The following is a 17,025-nucleotide window of genomic DNA, read 5'->3' on the forward strand; positions in this document are numbered from 1 at the left end:
CCCACCAAAATGTTAGAAATCAAGTTTCATGGAAAAAAACAAACAAAAAAACAACTTTGTGGCAATTTTTTTTTTTTAAAGAGAGACGTGGCAGTTTTATCTTATTCAGTTTTTACCTTTTATGCCTCTGAAGTTAACAACTACTCATGTAAAGCAGCTGATAAAGCCGGAGGGAAACACTTGAAATGGCTTTTCACTATCAGAAGAAAATGATGATTGACTCTGAGATGTTGTAAATATGGTTATAGGAAGGAGTGTGTGTCTGTGTGTTGCAATCACAGACAGGAAAGAGAGAGAGTTAGGCAGATAGGCACTCCTTTTTTATTGATATGCTACTCCACTTCTTCCACCCACAACTCAAGTAAAGGAGGTGAGTAAAGAAGTCTTTGAATTAGATTTTAATTTGAATCCTGCTTTTAGATTTTAATTTTATTTTTTAAAACAACCAACTTCAAAGCGTTTAATCTCCACTGATTCACAGCTACTGATAACTCTGGTGCAGGTTGGTACTGATCTGGTTAGTACGGGCAGCAAACTAAAATTGGAGTCAGTTACAGCACAAATGCTGCTCATTGCTTTTAATACTTAACATGGAAAAAGGAAATTTTTTTGTGATTTGTGAAAGCAGAAATTCGCTTTTGCTTTGAAAAAATGAATCCATACCAGGGAGATAAGTTCACTGATACATGAATGTTTGCATGCAGCAGCAGAATAGCAGACCCCGGGGTTGCCTGAATGTACGTGTAGCAGATTCCTTTCTCGTTAATCACTGCTGTTGCACCTGACGTGCATGCTGTGCTTTCATGTTTTTATTATTCACGCCATGGAAACAAAAAGCTGCACATAAAGTCAAACTGCCTCTTGAGATAAAAGCTGACATTTGCACTAAAACCCACAAAATTGTCAAAGTTAGAGTACAGTGGTTACGATTATTCATCCGATTAGAAAATGCCACCTAAGTGATAGATGATTTTTTTTAAAAACACCCACCCAGGTGATTCAGACTCGAGCGCTGCACTCACTTTGTTTCATTCGCTATTTTTAAGTAAGGAACGTAACTTTAAGAAACAATGCAAAGCTGAGCAAACGTACAGAAGGAAGTTTGTGGCGTCACCTTGCTGTGTGGTGTGGACATCAGCTTGTCAACATTTTAGGCAACCAGCATATGTGAAATCTGTCTTTCAGTGCAACAGTTGCATATTTTCCTTCTCCATCAGTGATGAAATTGTTTATTGACAAACAGCCGCAGTACTTTCTGTATTTAACTAACGTGCTGCATTACAGCCCAGTTTCGTATCGGCCCGATGGCTGGCATGAATGGGACACAGGTGGAAAACCTATCTAGCTCCAACAGCAGCACCTGGCAGGCAGAGGCTTCAAGAGGAACCCAGATTGTAGTTACACTGCTTATCTTCTTGGTGAGAAATCTTCTCCTTTTTTTTACTTTCAGTTCATGAATCGTTTCCGATGTAAAATTCACATTCAGTATCAGTTCCACTTACATATATACATGTGGAGTAAATGCTCCATGTATTGCAGCTACAACAGGCAGGGAGCCTGCTCAATGTAAATGACGATTGTCATGCAAAGGCTGAAAAAGCCACCAGAGCTCATTAAATAAGACCAGCTCCATCTTCGTATCGGTTTCACAGAATGAACAGTAGGTTCAGTCTTCACAACAAGCAAATAAATGAATTCCTGCAAAATGTCAAGTTGCTGTTTCCCCGAGCCTAACTGCAACCTGGTTGTCTTGGTACCTCAAGGTGGGCGCGCCTCTGAATGGGCTCGTGGTTTGGGCGCTCGGATTTCGGAGTCATCGTCATGTGGTGCGTAGAGGTAGTAATGAGGAGACACGCGCTGCCAGCAGTTTCCGTGTCTATGTCCTGAACCTTGCCCTGGCCGATCTGGTGCTGATCCTGCGGACCCCTCTCATGTTGGGCTTTCTCATTCACAACTACAGCTGGCCATTTGGGGACACCTTCTGCCGCATCATCATGTTCCTGCGGGTCCTGGGATTGTACGCCTCTGCTTTCCTCCTCTGCGCTGTGGCTCTGGAACGATGCTTGTGCCTGCTGAGGCCGGTGTGGGCTCGACTGCGACGGCCAGCTTGGGCCGTCCCTTTGGCCTGTGGTCTCATATGGCTGATGGCTACCATCTTGTCTAGCCCCTACCTCTACTTCGCTGTCCTGCAGGAGAAATCTGGGAAACACCTTTGCTATGAGAGTGAAGGGCATAATACGACTTTGTTCGTAATCGAAACTTTAGCAGGTTTCATGTTGCCCGTGCTGGTGTTCCTGGGAAGTAACCTGGCTGTTCTGCTCACTATTAGGAGAGCTTCACCTCCAACACCCACCTCCTCCACTCCTTCAATGGCACGCAAGATGATAAGGATGTACCATGTGCTCTTTTTCACAATGCTCCTCTTCCTCACCTGCTGGGTCCCCTATTTTGTTTGTCGATTTGTACAGGCTTTGGCCAAATCTCACTCTCTGTTTCAGTCAGCAAGCTATGGTAAATACATATCTCTGTACCTGGTGTATATCAAGAGCGCCCTGAACCCCGTGCTTTACGTGTTTGCTGCCAGAGGCTTAGGCCGTGCCATCAAAGCTTCTCTGGTCTCCACCATTGACCGACTTTTCAATGATGACTCCTCAGAGTCCATACGAAGGAAGTCACTGAAAAACTCGCAGATGTAACAGGGAGGCCAATAATGTAATAATTTAGCATGTTAACTCTTCATTTCTTCAGCATTTCTTTTAACATGTGCATTTCTCCTTTTGTGGAAATTATTCATCCCCCTTTAAAATGTGAGTTGTGTAAATACAGAAGTAGAAGTGTTTGAGTTATTACAAGTGAATGTACCGCAGTGTCCTCTTTATGAGTGAAAACCACACATAATCTTGTAAATAAAATGATGATTTTTGCTTTAGTTTGACAGTTTTGCAGAGATGTGACCATGTATTTCAAGGATCTGGACTGTTATTGATTTGTTTTGAATGTACACATACTTTTTTATTTTTTATTTTAATAGGCTATTAAAATTTTTGAGAATGGGAATGGAAAAGTTTCATTTACAAAACAAAACAAACAAACAGAAATTACTCCTATGCTTTGCCAAAAAGAGCATATTTGGCTCATGAAAAGGAGATTTGGGTTTGGCTGTTGCTGCCAGCTCCTAACAAGAAGCTGCCTCTGTCTGAACATGCTGATGGCAGGGTTGTTATTCTAGGGGAAAATGAATTCATGAATCATCTTGTTCACTGGTTTATGCAACATGCACAGCAATGAAAAAAACAACATCATTTCGATGCTAACTTCCTGGCTGCAGGGTAAGTTTTATTACATGGAGTTCTTAAAAAGAAAAAACAACCCATACCTTGCATAATCCTTTCAAGAATGCTATTGTTTCCAGCACAGAGCAGATTCTCCAAATTTGTTAAAACCAAAAGTTTTCCAGATTAAACGCATTCCAGTAGCTTTAGTTAGCTGAATGTCTCACTAGGCTTGCAAAACATCAAGCAGCAAGCAGCAGCAAGATTTGGACTTGTTTTTATTCAGCGCACACTAAATCTTCCACTGTAAAAAAAAGTTTAGGCAGCAGGATTTTAATTAATTCACTGTTCAGTTGTGACTTTATTTAATTTTCAGTTGTTTAGCCTAAACTTGCCACAGAAGTTGGATATCAGGCTTTTATGTCCACCAAAAGACAAAAAACATCCACATAACAGAACACATAATTAATAAAAAACAAAGAAAAAAGTAGCTGAAAACAGGAATATGATGCAAACTCAATACCAGCGAAGCATGGTAAGCAGAAATATTCCACAGGGTTGTTATTCTAGGGGAAAATGAATTCATGAATCATCTTGTTCACTGGTTTATGCAACATGCACAGCAATGAAAAAAGACAACCACAAAGACAACCACAAATATGGAAGTAAGAAGTATCAAACCCAATAAATACTGAGCAGCAAATCTTTAAACCTCTTCTTTAATGCTACGTTTCTTCAAAACTCAGTGCGCTACTATTCAATACGCAGCCGGGGTGGAAGAGCCGATCGGCGTGTTCACGTGCCCGCGCAAGCAGCACCTGGTCATCCTTGGTTGGCTTCGATTTCTGCAGAATTTGGCCCAGTTTCCGAGCTGTGGCTGCAGAATCGCTGTCTGGTATAAACTTTCTCAGCAGAGCCTGAGGAAAATAGAAAGTGGCAATTTAAATTGATTTTTTTTAAATGATCTGGTCTTCTCCTAGGGAAGAGAGGCAGCAGATCAATCAGCAGTGGGTATACACACATTACCGCAGATACAAGTACAGTTTTTAAGGCTTAGAACCAGAGAAAAGATAACTGTTACAGTCCTATGGTGCCAAAAAGTGGCACAGGTGTAATTTTCAGGTATGAAACTTGCAGGTTGTAGTGACTTCAGATGACCTACACTCAGCAGGACCTGTGACATGTGGTTGATTTTTCAACTAATTCCAGGTAAAACGTAAACAGCTAGAACAAAAACAAGGGTTTATTCTGTAGCTGAGTAGATAACCAAGATAACACAGAACCTAAAAGTCACATTCTCTCTCTCTCTCTCTGCATTTCGTAACATGAATTTCATGTTTTTTCACAGAAGTTGCACCACAGAGAACATGTACAGGCTTTCCTGTTACATGGTAGAGGAAGTGCCTGCTAAGCTATTTAGAAATGCTATTCATAAAAAAAAGAAGGAACAAAATGAACTTCACCTTTAGTGATAAGTAATATTGTGCAATTTGGTTAAATGAAGCACATTTCAGATAGTGTGAAAATGTTGGCTGTGCCTAGCTCTTAAAATAACAACACTCACCTCCAATGTTTCACCTTTCTGAGAAGGAAGACAGGGAAGTTTGAGAACAGCTCGTTCACTTATTCGTAAAATCTGTGAAGACCAGAAACTGTGTGAGTTTGAAGTAAATCATTAAAAACCTTCGAGTCTGTGATTCGATATGGCTCTGGTGTAGCATTCCAGGCAATACTTGATATTTCTCCAGAATAGGTTATGTCAGATTTCACAACAGCCACAAAATAGTCACATTTCAGCCAAACATCACAAAAAATTCACTGTTATGGTGATTCTGTAACAAACGTCTAGACGAACCTGTCTAACGGCCCCATGATGGTGTCGAAACTGCAGTTCACACCACGATTTTCTGGTCACTTCAGCTGTGACATCTACTATTATTAAATGACCCATTTACTGTAATGTATGTCACATTAAAACATAGTTATATAGCATATAATAAAACCTGTAGCAGAACCTCCATAGTCTATTGCAAAAGAAAGGCAAAAAGAAAGAAAGAAGAGAGTAACGTTCAAAAAGGGAAAATTCAGATCAAAGAAATAAATCGACACAAAAGGTTCAGAATTTGAAAAACACACCAGAGGTGGTAATGAACAGTTTATCAGATAAACCTGTTCATCTGCTTGTTAACATAGACAAACTTAAACGTAGCCAGACTGATCTGAGTATTTCAGAAACTGCTGATCGGCTGGGATTTCCCCCGCACAACCATCTCTAAGGTTCACAGAGAATGGTCTGAAAAACAGAAAATAAGCAGCAGTTCTCTGGGTGAAAATGCCATGTTGATGCCAGAGGTCAACGGAGTATGGCCAGAGTGTTTTAAATAACTTGATTGCTATTTTAAGACTGCTTGAAAATGATAATAAAGTCAGCCTGGTTAAATCGCTGGTTACAATCAGGGTATGCAGAAGAATATATCTAAATACACAACACGTCAAACCAAGACCACAACAGGGGCCAACTAAGAAAAAGAAACCAAGGCTACAGTTCACAGTCTCACCAGTTGCCTGGATAGATGAATCAATATCTGCTACAGCATTCAAATGGCAGGGTCAGTAAACAACATGAAGGCATGGAACCATCAGGTTCAGGCTGGTAAGGTTGTAATGGTGTGAAGCATATTTTCTTGGCACATTGTGGACTTCATAGTACCAACTGAGCATCATTTAAACGCTACAGAGACATCGTGTGTGAGAATTGATGCATGTCCATACTTTTATGACCACCATCTTCTGATGGCTGCTTACAGCAGAAGAACGCGAGATGTTGCAAAACGCAAATCTATCAAACTGATTTCTTAAATGTATCAGTGAGTTCACTGTACTCAGATGGCCCCAACAGTCCCCAGATCTCATTCTAATACAGCACCTCTGGGATGTAGTGGAAGATGAGATTCCCAACATGGATGTGCCCTTTGCCATGACAGCTGACTCTCACAGCAGGACCACAAAAATTGCTCAGGAACAACTCCAAGAATATATCAATGAGCCTGAGGCATTGACACTGGCCAATATGGTTAAATGTTCTGTATCAGATAGCACGAGGCACGAAATGACAACATTCACATCTGCTGCGACTCCTCAGTGTTTTGAGGTTGTAGGTGATAACTTTAGTGTGAAGAGGATGATTCAGCCATGAAAAACTCAGACAATGCTGTAATGCTTTAATAGATAAATGCGTGTTTATATTAATAGCATCATTTAAATGCTCATAACAGCTGGTGTAGCAGATTTTCACTAAAATAAAAAGGTCAAATTCACACCTGAATTAAAATCAGGACAGCAGTGATTGGAGAATGTTGCAATAAAGACAAATAAGTATGTGTGCTTGTGTGAAATCATTTGCACCTCTTTAGCTTTCTCCTCTTCCTCCTCTAACTGGTCCCTCAGCTGACTGCATGAGTGCTGCAAAGACTCTGTTTCCTCCTCCAGCCTCTCCAGTGCACGAACCACAGCCCTCAAGTCTTCCTGCAAAGTCAAAAAGAAGCCCTCATGTAAAACCACTGATACCATTCTCTTGTTTTAGGACTGGTTTTTTTTTTTTGTTTTTAGCATGATATGTTATTTTTTTTCTATGACCTGTCACATCTCAGTGAAAAGGCAGAAGTTATGTTCATAGACTTTTAGACAATTTCTCCACCGTGGATTTTAAACCAATTAATTAACACATGATTAAAGTCCAAACTTTCATATTTAATTCAAGAATTATTTTTAGACATATTCCCCATTTTCATAGGCTCGAAATTTCAATTCGACTCACTTTTAACTGTAAGGCACCAAATCACAATAATTTTTTAAAACAGAATAATGAATGCACTGACCACCAAAGAGGTCTAAATGTCCACAGAAAATAGGTACAAATGACAGACATGATGACAGAATTATTTTAATGGTTAAAATCATTGAACCAAGTCAAGAACACTCTGGAGGAGGTAAGCATATAATCGTCAAAACCAACAATCAAGAGACAACTTAATGAGTAATTTGCACCTTGTTGGTCTACAGAAAGGTGAACAAGAACAAGAAAAGCTCAGACTAAATCTTTACACAGATAACACCAAGATGCACTTGTACCAAAACAAATTAAAAACGTAAAAAAAAGTAAGTAAAAATGGGTGCAGAGAGAGGAAAAACAGCTCATGGTCTGATGAATTTGTGGAGAGTGTTGTGTGTTATGGGTCACTAGTACTTAAAGATAATAGGACTGCTGTTAGCAGCAGCACGATGAACTCTTTAGTGTATTCTATTGTATTTTAATTTTGAACATGTTAAAATAGTATACAACCACAAAAGAGAAAAAAGAAGCAAAACAAAAGGAAAATGTAAAACAATTATTATAAATAACTTACATGTTCAAAAAAAAGTAGAAAGAAGCATAAGCTTGTTTAATCCCACCCCATTCCACTATTTAGTAACTAATAGTGTATACATTTGTTACATGTATCTTTATAGCCCCAGTAATAAGTCAAAAGATACAAATTTACAGGTCTATATACATACTTGTGCAACCACACACATATATACACATCCCTATAGTGAAGATAGTCGGGGAGAACACCCCATCGTCTAACTTTACATGCCTATATTCTCTGCTCAGATTGAGCCAGTTGCAGAAAAACGAATCATACAGACCTTCACAGTGCAAATAGAAAACCAGGCCTGCAACGATTCATCGAGTAATTCGCTTATAAAAAGAAGAAATCCTCAACACAAATTCTTTGCTTTGATGCTTCGTTTTAACACGTGGCTCTGTAGCATTCTGATGTGTTAAATGTATCAAATCTGACGATGATATAGGAAGTCTGACAACATAAAACCCACGCACCGTGAAGAGCAAAGAGGCAGAGCCATTACTGAGACAGTAAGCTTAGGTAGAGTGAAAGAAAACGTGTTTCCAACGTTGGTTTGTTGATCGAAGCACCTGATCAACAAACTCCGACCTGAAGAAAAGCAAACTTTGTAGCTGCTCCATCCATCAGTGTTTCTTTTACACGGTGAAAATCAGTAAGCCTCCAGAAGTTGTATTAAAATATGCAGATGAACTCTTAACTTAGCCTAATAACACATTTAAATCATACAGCTTTCTGAAGGCTGATTCAAGCAGTCTTATTTTACATGGAAGCAATGCCTGCAGCAAACATTGGCGTGTCCAAAAGGGGGCATGGGATGCACTAGATCATATTAATTTTAAGGTTTCGTAACATTATCAGATTGAACGTGAAATAGTATAAAATACTGTGTTAATTAAATTGCATTAATCTTTAAAAAAAGAAACATTGATTTTGAAAGACCTGTGTTTTTCCTCTTTTGAATATTTGTTATTCCTCATTAGACAAAATTATTTCTTATCCAATTACCATATTTCCCGGACTACAAAGCGCACCTGAATATTAGCCGCACAAGCTAAAATCAGGGGAAAATCCTGTTTTGTACATACATTAGCCGCACCTGACTAAAAGCCGCAGGTGTTTCAATGTTGACTTATCATATGTAAGAGAATATGCACAAAGGGAATTGTCAGGAAAGAGATGGCTGTTTGGAGACACACCCCTTTTATTAATATTTTGAAAAACAAGTTATGGGTACATATTTGCACATGTAGTACATAACAGTAACCTACAGCACACCAGAAAAATAGATTCGGCCTACCTTTTAGGTTCAGGTGCAGTGACACGGCTTTAACAAGAAGAAAAGTCAGTCATTCACCATCTTTCTCTTCTTCCTGCGCTCTAAAACCACCAAAGTCCTCTCCTCCAATGTCGGAAACGAACAGGCTCAGGATGGCTTCGTCATCCACTCTCCGCTTCTCTCCTTCGTTGTCACTTTCAAAACCAAAGAAATCCTCGTTGTCAGTGTCAGAGTCGAACACCCTCAGAAGGGCCGTGGCGGTGTCCTCCTCTCCATCATGCAGCAGTCCAGCCCTTCAAAATCCGTTGGTGATCGTGGATGTTTTCGCACTTTTCCACGCTGTCAGAATCCAGTGGTGGAGTTGGGCATAACTTGCTTTTCGCAAGTTTATCGCCGCTCGTCATCCACGCCTCCCGCTGAATGCGTAGCGCTACTTTGAAGTTTGTTTTTCGCGCTACTTCGTACGGCACTACGTTGCCTGGCGGACGGACATGTGACTAACATACCACTCTTGAACCCCGATCCTTCCGCCAGGCAACGTAGTGCCGTACAACAGCGGAACAAACAAAACAAATCGTCTTACGATATCACAAAAATCATGGAAAATCCATAGAAAAGCCGCACCTGACTAAAAGCCGCAGGGTTCAAAGCTTGTGCAAAAAGTAGCGGCTTATAGCCCGACAATTACGGTACTCGATTAAATCAGTGGAATTATCAATAGATTGCTAAAATTAATGACAGCTGCAGCCCTAATGGATAATAAACCAAAGCATACTGCAAAAACAACCCAACAGTTTCTCAAGCTAAAGAAAATAGATTCTTCAATAGATAAATGAACACAGTAGAGCATGCTTTCAATTACTGAACACAAAAACTGGCAGAGCATCTTAAAGGAGGAAACACAACATCTGGTGCAGTCCATTAGTTCTACACTTCAGACCCTCATTGACTGCAAAGGTTTTTCGTCCATGTAAATAATAGATCATTATATTACTAAAAATAAAATATTAAAAAAAACATTATATTATTTTTGAGCTTCTGAAAAAATAAAAATGGCTACAATTCATAAACAGTTAAAACAATGAATTAAAGCTAAAAGTCTGCACTTCAGTCTTGATTGGCTGATTTAAAATTCGCTGGGGTGTTGTACTGTGGCAAAACTTTTTAAAAAAAATCGATGTGTCCCAGTTTACAAACATATTGACCTAATTGTATCATTCAGTTTTATTGTGAGCAGTTAAATTCCTGTTTTGTTTTTTAACCCCATCCTTCGTCTGTTCTCACGTACAGAGAGCTGAGTAGGTGTTACTTCAGAGCAGAGAAACCACAGCACACAAAATGAAACAGACTTTATCTCTATGGTGTCAAAGACCACAGTCTAACCATAAGGTAGGCAGTGCAAATCATTTTTCTTATACCTGCTGAACAAACAGAATATCAACTTGCAGAAATGTGAAAACCTCTCTATATCAGTAGGTTTTTGCACAGATGTATCAAGTTCATGGCCACATAAATTTTCCACCAAGAGACAGTTTAGCTTCCAATCAAATCCTCCAAAGCAATCGAATCATTTTTTATGTTTTTCACCTTCAAGATGCTCAGATTCTTCTCTCCAACCACTGACTTCTTAGTCTCGTCCTGGTGATGCCTGGATGAGTGCTCCAAATATTTTTGTTTCTGCACTGGAACTTTGAGTTGTGCACACTGAGCCAGGAACCTAAAATGGGTCGGAAAACACATCAGGAAAAGGCAACACAAACTGCAGTTTAAAAAAAATTCTCAAATGATGATGTCTGAATTAATAAAAGAATAAAACAGAGGATTATAAATGAATAATTTAATGAGGGTTCATCCACTTTCACTCAGTCCTTATCATTGTGATGCACACCCACACAGAGCAGGGCCCTGCTTTGTGTGAAACAAACACTGAGCTGATGAACTCTGAGTTTCTGGTTCCAGAAAGGCCGATCGGTTACAACACAACAACTGATTCATCAGTGATCACTGCGTTGTGTCTAAATATGCAGACCAGTTTTATTAAATAGAGATTGCTGCAGTAACATATGCCAACTGTTTCAGTGCATGGGGACAGGCTAACAACCTAATAGCTGTCTTATCTTAAACTGCACTAAAGTCACCATCTAAGCTTGTCGTGCTTTTTGTTTATTTGTTTGAATGTTTTGTGGTGCTTGTTCTCATTCTTGCTGAACACTGGTGTCGCTCCTTTTCCTGTTTAGCCCAGATTTTAACCATTATTCACTATCTGACCTACATGCAGTTGTTTTTTTGGGGGTTTTTTTGTTTGTTTGTTTGGTTTTTGTTTTTTGGGGGGAGGGGGGCACATCCACATAGGTTGCATCTGGGGGTTTTTTCCTCTCTCAAAGGCAAATATTTGTCCTTCACAGTTTTCCTACTTCTTCATACATTCCCTCACTGTCCTTACAGGTATGTGACAACTTCTTTGAGTCCCTGAATTGAAGCTATGATTATTGTTTCTTATATTGAGAACATGAATGCTGCAAAATAGTAGATGGAAGTGCACAGGTAGAATCGAGCTGTGTTGATGAGACATGTAGTGACTTTTCTAGGGGCATCCACATCAGGTTACAGTGCAGGATATGTTTTAGGGTATCAGAGGAGTTTGCGGTTATGACTGTTTATTTATCACAAAGGTATAAACTGGGTGTAAGCAAATACCTGCGGACACAAACACAATACCATAAGTCCTGAATTACTATCCAGAGTCACAGTGTTACACCCAATTTTTTGTTTCAGGGAGCAATCTAGTCTATAACCTATAACCTAAGGGTTAACCGAAGTCATACTTTTCATTAGACCTGCTTTCTGGAACAAAGCCTGGAGCAAAGCCACAATCTGAACATCATCAAGGTAATTATGTGGGATGTAATGAAAGGGTGTGAGCCATGCCACACCTTTAGCCACTCTTCTGGTCTTAACAAAGCACCGCAAGGCTTCTAATGTGCTAACTGATGGGGTTCAAACATACGCAAACATCACACAAGGCGTGTGACGTTCGTGTGATGTGACAGGCGTTCAAGTTTAAGTGCCGCTTTCAAGTGCCGCATGTTCCTAAAACCAACCTACACAAACTTAATTTCATGTGTGACTTAAATTTAACGTAAAAAGATATCCAACTGCATGTAGGTCAGATAGTGAATAATGGTTAATTGCCGTTAATTGCTAAGATATTAGAAAAGGTTGTGGTTATTATGTTTTAGACAAACATAATATTTTTGACAACTTTCAGTCTGTCTTTCGTAGAGCTCATTCTACTGAAACAGCCCTTCTTAGAGTTTCTAGTGACATTCTGATGCAAAACGATACATTACATTTTGCATGAAAGGCTGAAATACTGGGTTGGTGTATCTGGGTCTGCCTTAGAGTGGTTCTCCTCGTTTCTCTATGAACGATACTTTTCTGTGGCGGTCTCTAAGTACAGGTCATCTTCCACGTCCCTGTCCTATGGTGTGCCACAAGGTTCTGTGCTGGGACCCTTATTGTTTTTAATATATCTACTTCCTCTCCAGCATATTTTGAGCCCCTTTGAGGACATTTGCTAGCACTGCTACGCAGATGACATCCAGTTATATATTTCTTTTAAACCTGAAGATGTTTCTAGGCTGCAGATTCTAAATGAGTGCTTAGAATCCATCAAAAGTTGGATGGCTGACAACTTCCTCTAACTTAATGAAGAAAAGACTGAAGTCCTTGTATGTGACAGACATGTACCGTACCAAACATAATGAATGCTCTTGGTCCTCTTTCAACATTTGTGAAATCGTCTATCAGGAACCTAGGGGTAACCTTTGATTCTGCTCTTACTCTGGATGTTCACGTCAAATCTCTGGTTCGGTCCTGCTTCTATCATTTAAGAAACATTTCTAAATTGGGCCCTTTAATATCTCATACTGACCTGGAGATTGTTATTGATGCATTCACTTCATCGCGATTGGTCTACTGTAATTCACTGTTTACATGTCTAAACAAAAACTTCCTGGAACGTCTGCAGATTGTCCAAAATGCTGCAGCAAGGCTTCTGACAAAAACATCTAAGTACTCTCATGTAACACCATTGCTTATACAGCTGCACTGGCTCCCCGTTGAATTCAGAGTCCATTTTAAGATATTGGTTCTGACCTTTAAAGCTCTTCAAGGACAAGCACCAGCCTACATCATTGAACTTTTACAGCCCTATGTCCCTAGTAGGTCTCTGAGGTCTTGTGATCAGAGCCTACTTGTTATTCAGCATACAAGGCTGAGACTGTGGAACTCTCTTCCTCAGAACTTAAGATCTGCGGACTCAGTGGTCACTTTTAAAAAAACAACTAAAAACACATCTTGTTGCATTTTGCTAACTTTTGTCTGTTTTTGTTTTATACTTTGTGAAGCACTTTGTGATCTTTTTATCTAGAAATGTGCTATATAAATAAGAATTTTACTTACTTATGTTGTTTATTTATACATACTTTAACTGTAATTTCAGACTTAATGCTTACATGGTTTTCATTTTTTTCAGATGCTCCTGGCTTTCCTTCTTCTCTGTCCGCTTCACAGCAAGAGCTGCTCTGTGAACAGGGGGGGAACAAAGTGTCCTTACAAGGTAATTTTTCTTGCTAATATTGCACAATGTCAACAGGAAAACCTCAGCTTGAAATATATTTCAGGTTATGGTTAAAAATAAGAGCATTCTACTTCTGATGTGAGACTCACAGTACTGATAAGTCCATTATGTTCTCCAGAGCAGTGATGGAGGACCTGGACATCAGCGCCCTGTTGTCCTGCACTTTAGCTCTTTTAGGGTTAGGAGATGATCCTCTTTCAGCTTTAAAGACAAGAGCCGCATTAGAAAATACAAACAAATACGAACTTCACAGTTTGCTGTGGAATGAGAGGTATAAGAGGTTCCTAACCTTTCGTCTGTGATGGTTTTGGATGGATGATCTTGGCTTGGTCCTAAAGTAAATGAAGGGTTGGAGGTAACAAGTCAGCCTGAGCTGCTACAGATAACAACGACGACAGCTGGAGTGTACTTACTCACCCGACTCGATGTTTCTGCTTTTTCCTTGTTTTTCCTGTTGGGTGTTTTTGATGGGGCCCGGTCAGAACCTCGTGTGGGTTTCATGTTTGCTCGTGAAAACGTCGAAATAAACCAAAACGTTAACCTAATGTAGCTGAAACAACGTGACAACGTCTGACTCCCAAAAGCGTCTTAAGTAACGAGCACGAGTTTTCTTTGAGAAACAATTAAGCCTTAATTATAAAAGGCATATAATAAATCATAAATAGTTAAAAGACAATATAATTATTTGAAATCTAAAAATTCGCGTTATTGACGTTCTGCTTTTTCGCGCTGCTGTTTTCAAACTCCACAGCTCGCATGCGCATAAGCATTGATGATTTAACCCGGAAAGTCGCTTGTCAGGCAGCTGTTCAAGACAATAACGATGTTGCCGTCGTCCAAAGACCGAAATAAGGGACGGGGATAAGTCTGACTAAATTATTTACTTACTGGCACATCGATAAGGTTAATTACCTTCCGTAAAAATTTAAAACAAACCCCTATGTGAGCAAAACCTGGACCAAATCGCTACCTGTGAACGCCAACTCGGGGCTAAATTAACCCTACATCCGCCATTTTGGGGAAAAGGCAGCCACCCAACGTTTGTCTAAATTATTATTTTTTTAACAATTGAAACAATACAGTCACAAACAACATAACACATTATAGTGCAAATGAACTCTCGTGGAGGATTAAAAAAAAAGAACACAGTAAATACAACAAAACTAACAGCAAGGATATGGGGGGAGGGGCTAGACAAAAAATGCACACTAGTAACGGGGAAGAATTAAAAAAGAGCACAGGTTGATACACAATAGAGGTAATAATCAAAACAGTAGCAAATGGGAAATGTCATCATAGATTGCGGCAAATCTGCTTGACTTCAGTTTTTTAAGTGACATGAAATAATGTTTAAAGTCATTGATGAACCATGTAAAGGATGGTTTTCTATTCCTCCATTTACAACAATGTATATGGTATTTACCTAACAGGATGACAATGTTAATCACAGTAGAGACAGATGGATGTTGTTTAGCCATATAGAAAATAATATCAGAAATATTAAACTGGGGAATATCGTTGATCTTGAGGGATAACCAGCTGTGTAGTTCTAACCAAAAGGCAGCTGACACAGGACATGAGAAAAACAAATGGTGTAATGTTTCACAGGCTGAATCACAAAATGCACACTGTTTAACCTCAAATTTAAACCTCCTCTTTAAAAATTCAGACACAGGATATATATTATTAATTATCTTGAAATGAGTTTCTTTTACTTTTGGGGAGACAGGCCACTGAATGAATTTTGAGAACGACTTTTCCAGGAGTGACTGGTCCCCACGAAGGGCCTGCAAATATCTACCTGAGTTAAACCCCTGGAAAAGAATAGATTTGAAATTCACACTGATAAATTTATTGTTACATTTACTATCATTTAGGATGCAGTTACCAATTTTTAGGTTTGGCAGCGCTGGATTGACCTCAGAGTGTAGCATTGTGTTGCGTATCAGCTGCCTTAGGGCCAAAGGGATAGCACAGCAAACTTTTCTGTATTCTTTTAATGGACAATTAAAGTCGTGTCTCTTTGAGAAAGACACGTAATCCAATAGAGCACCACTCAAATCCAGCAAGTCAGTTACAAACAAGATACCACTCTCAAACCAGTTCCTGATAAATAATGTCTTTTTGTTAGCAGTTATCACTCTATTGTTCCATAGGGTCGACATGTGAGGAGAAAAGTTGTGTGTAAACATCATTTTCCAAAAATGAAGAATCTGTTTGTGAAAATTAGAGAGTGTAACAGGTATTTTACTAGTCTCAAAGTCACATTTTAATAGAAAATCAATTCCTCCTAGTTCCTTAAATAAAGATCTGGGTATGAAACCACATGGAATCAGACTGAGATAAGCAAGCTCTGAGCCAGTTGATCTTAAAAGTTCCGATCATTGATTCAAAGTCTAAGGCTCTGACACCACCCTTCTCATAGTCTTTAACCAACTGTGATCTCTTAATATAGTGGGTTTTGTTTTTCCATAGGAATTGAAAAATAATTGAGCTGGCTTTCCTAATATTTTGGGGAGAAATATAAAGAGAATGACTTGGGTAAATTAATTTAGAGATACCTTCAGCTTTGGAAAGGATGACTCTGCCAAATATCCCTGGTCAACCAACGACTAAGGGATTTCTTCATGTCGACGATACGATTGCAGATGTTGTTGTCTTCTCTTCGGGACATATTTTTAGAAATCACTATACCTAAATATTTAACTTCCAATTCAACTCTTATAGAAGTGTATCCACATCCAATGTCCCATTAAGGCCTCTAAGACTTTCCAGAAACACAGTGCCATTCTCCGTTGAAAAGGTTGACTTGCAAAGGTTACTGTAAAAATGAAGTATTTCCACGTTTATTTTGTCAAGCACTGTTTGTCTAAATACACTCCTCCTCAACCAGTGTTGCCAACTTAGCGACTTTGTCGCGGGTTTTCAGACCCCCTTAGCGACTTTTTTTCTAAAAAGTGACTAGAGACAAATTTGGCGACTTTTCCTGGTGTTATTGGAAACTTATTTATGACGACTTTTTGACGTGAAAGGGCGTGTTGCTCTTACTCTCAACAAGCAGCGATGCTGCCGTGGGCACTTCACCCGTGCTAAAGCGCAAACGGGCGGAGGATAGTCCTCCCCCAGCTGCAGGAGATGTTCACACCTATGCGTCCAAACTGCAAATGAACCGTGCATGAGCGAAGCCGCTGCTCCGCACTGACTGTAACGCAGTCAGTTCTTCTTTTACTGTTATGCTGTTTTGTGGATCACAAGGTTTAAAACTACTTATAAACACACACACATAAAGTAACTCCACCAGAGTGCCTATTTCGGGTCACGTTTGCCAGTCGAAGCCCGGATAAAGGAGCGGGGTTGGAATTGTGACATTAAACAACAATAATTGCTAAAAGAAATTTAATTTGTAGTTCTAGATAAATTCTAAAT

General features: G+C 39.4%; 2 protein-coding genes across 2 annotated transcripts; one reads left to right on the plus strand and one right to left on the minus strand.

Annotated features, from left to right (window-relative positions):
* Positions 1 to 292: 292 nt before the first annotated feature.
* LOC146583438 (C5a anaphylatoxin chemotactic receptor 1) lies at positions 293 to 3,058 on the plus strand. The gene is made up of 3 exons (XM_085271610.1): positions 293 to 370; positions 1,285 to 1,418; positions 1,764 to 3,058. Exons 2-3 carry the CDS (start codon positions 1,305 to 1,307, stop codon positions 2,694 to 2,696), a joined length of 1,047 nt encoding a protein of 348 aa, XP_085127736.1. The 5' UTR covers positions 293 to 370; positions 1,285 to 1,304; the 3' UTR covers positions 2,697 to 3,058.
* cenpq (centromere protein Q) lies at positions 3,046 to 14,630 on the minus strand. The gene is made up of 8 exons (XM_085271624.1): positions 14,017 to 14,630; positions 13,889 to 13,931; positions 13,689 to 13,800; positions 13,475 to 13,543; positions 10,545 to 10,674; positions 6,678 to 6,797; positions 4,837 to 4,908; positions 3,046 to 4,189 (listed from the first exon to the last, which is right to left on the minus strand). The coding sequence occupies exons 1-8, from the start codon at positions 14,098 to 14,100 to the stop codon at positions 3,998 to 4,000; spliced, it is 822 nt and encodes a 273-aa protein (XP_085127750.1). The 5' UTR covers positions 14,101 to 14,630; the 3' UTR covers positions 3,046 to 3,997.
* Between the last annotated feature and the right edge of the window lie 2,395 nt (positions 14,631 to 17,025).

The sequence above is a fragment of the Mchenga conophoros genome, linkage group LG1 (assembly GCF_057382185.1).
Source record: "Mchenga conophoros isolate Kocher_MC1m ecotype Shallow Benthic linkage group LG1, M_conophoros_male_GT1.1, whole genome shotgun sequence".
NCBI classification, from domain to species: Eukaryota; Metazoa; Chordata; class Actinopteri; order Cichliformes; family Cichlidae; genus Mchenga; species Mchenga conophoros.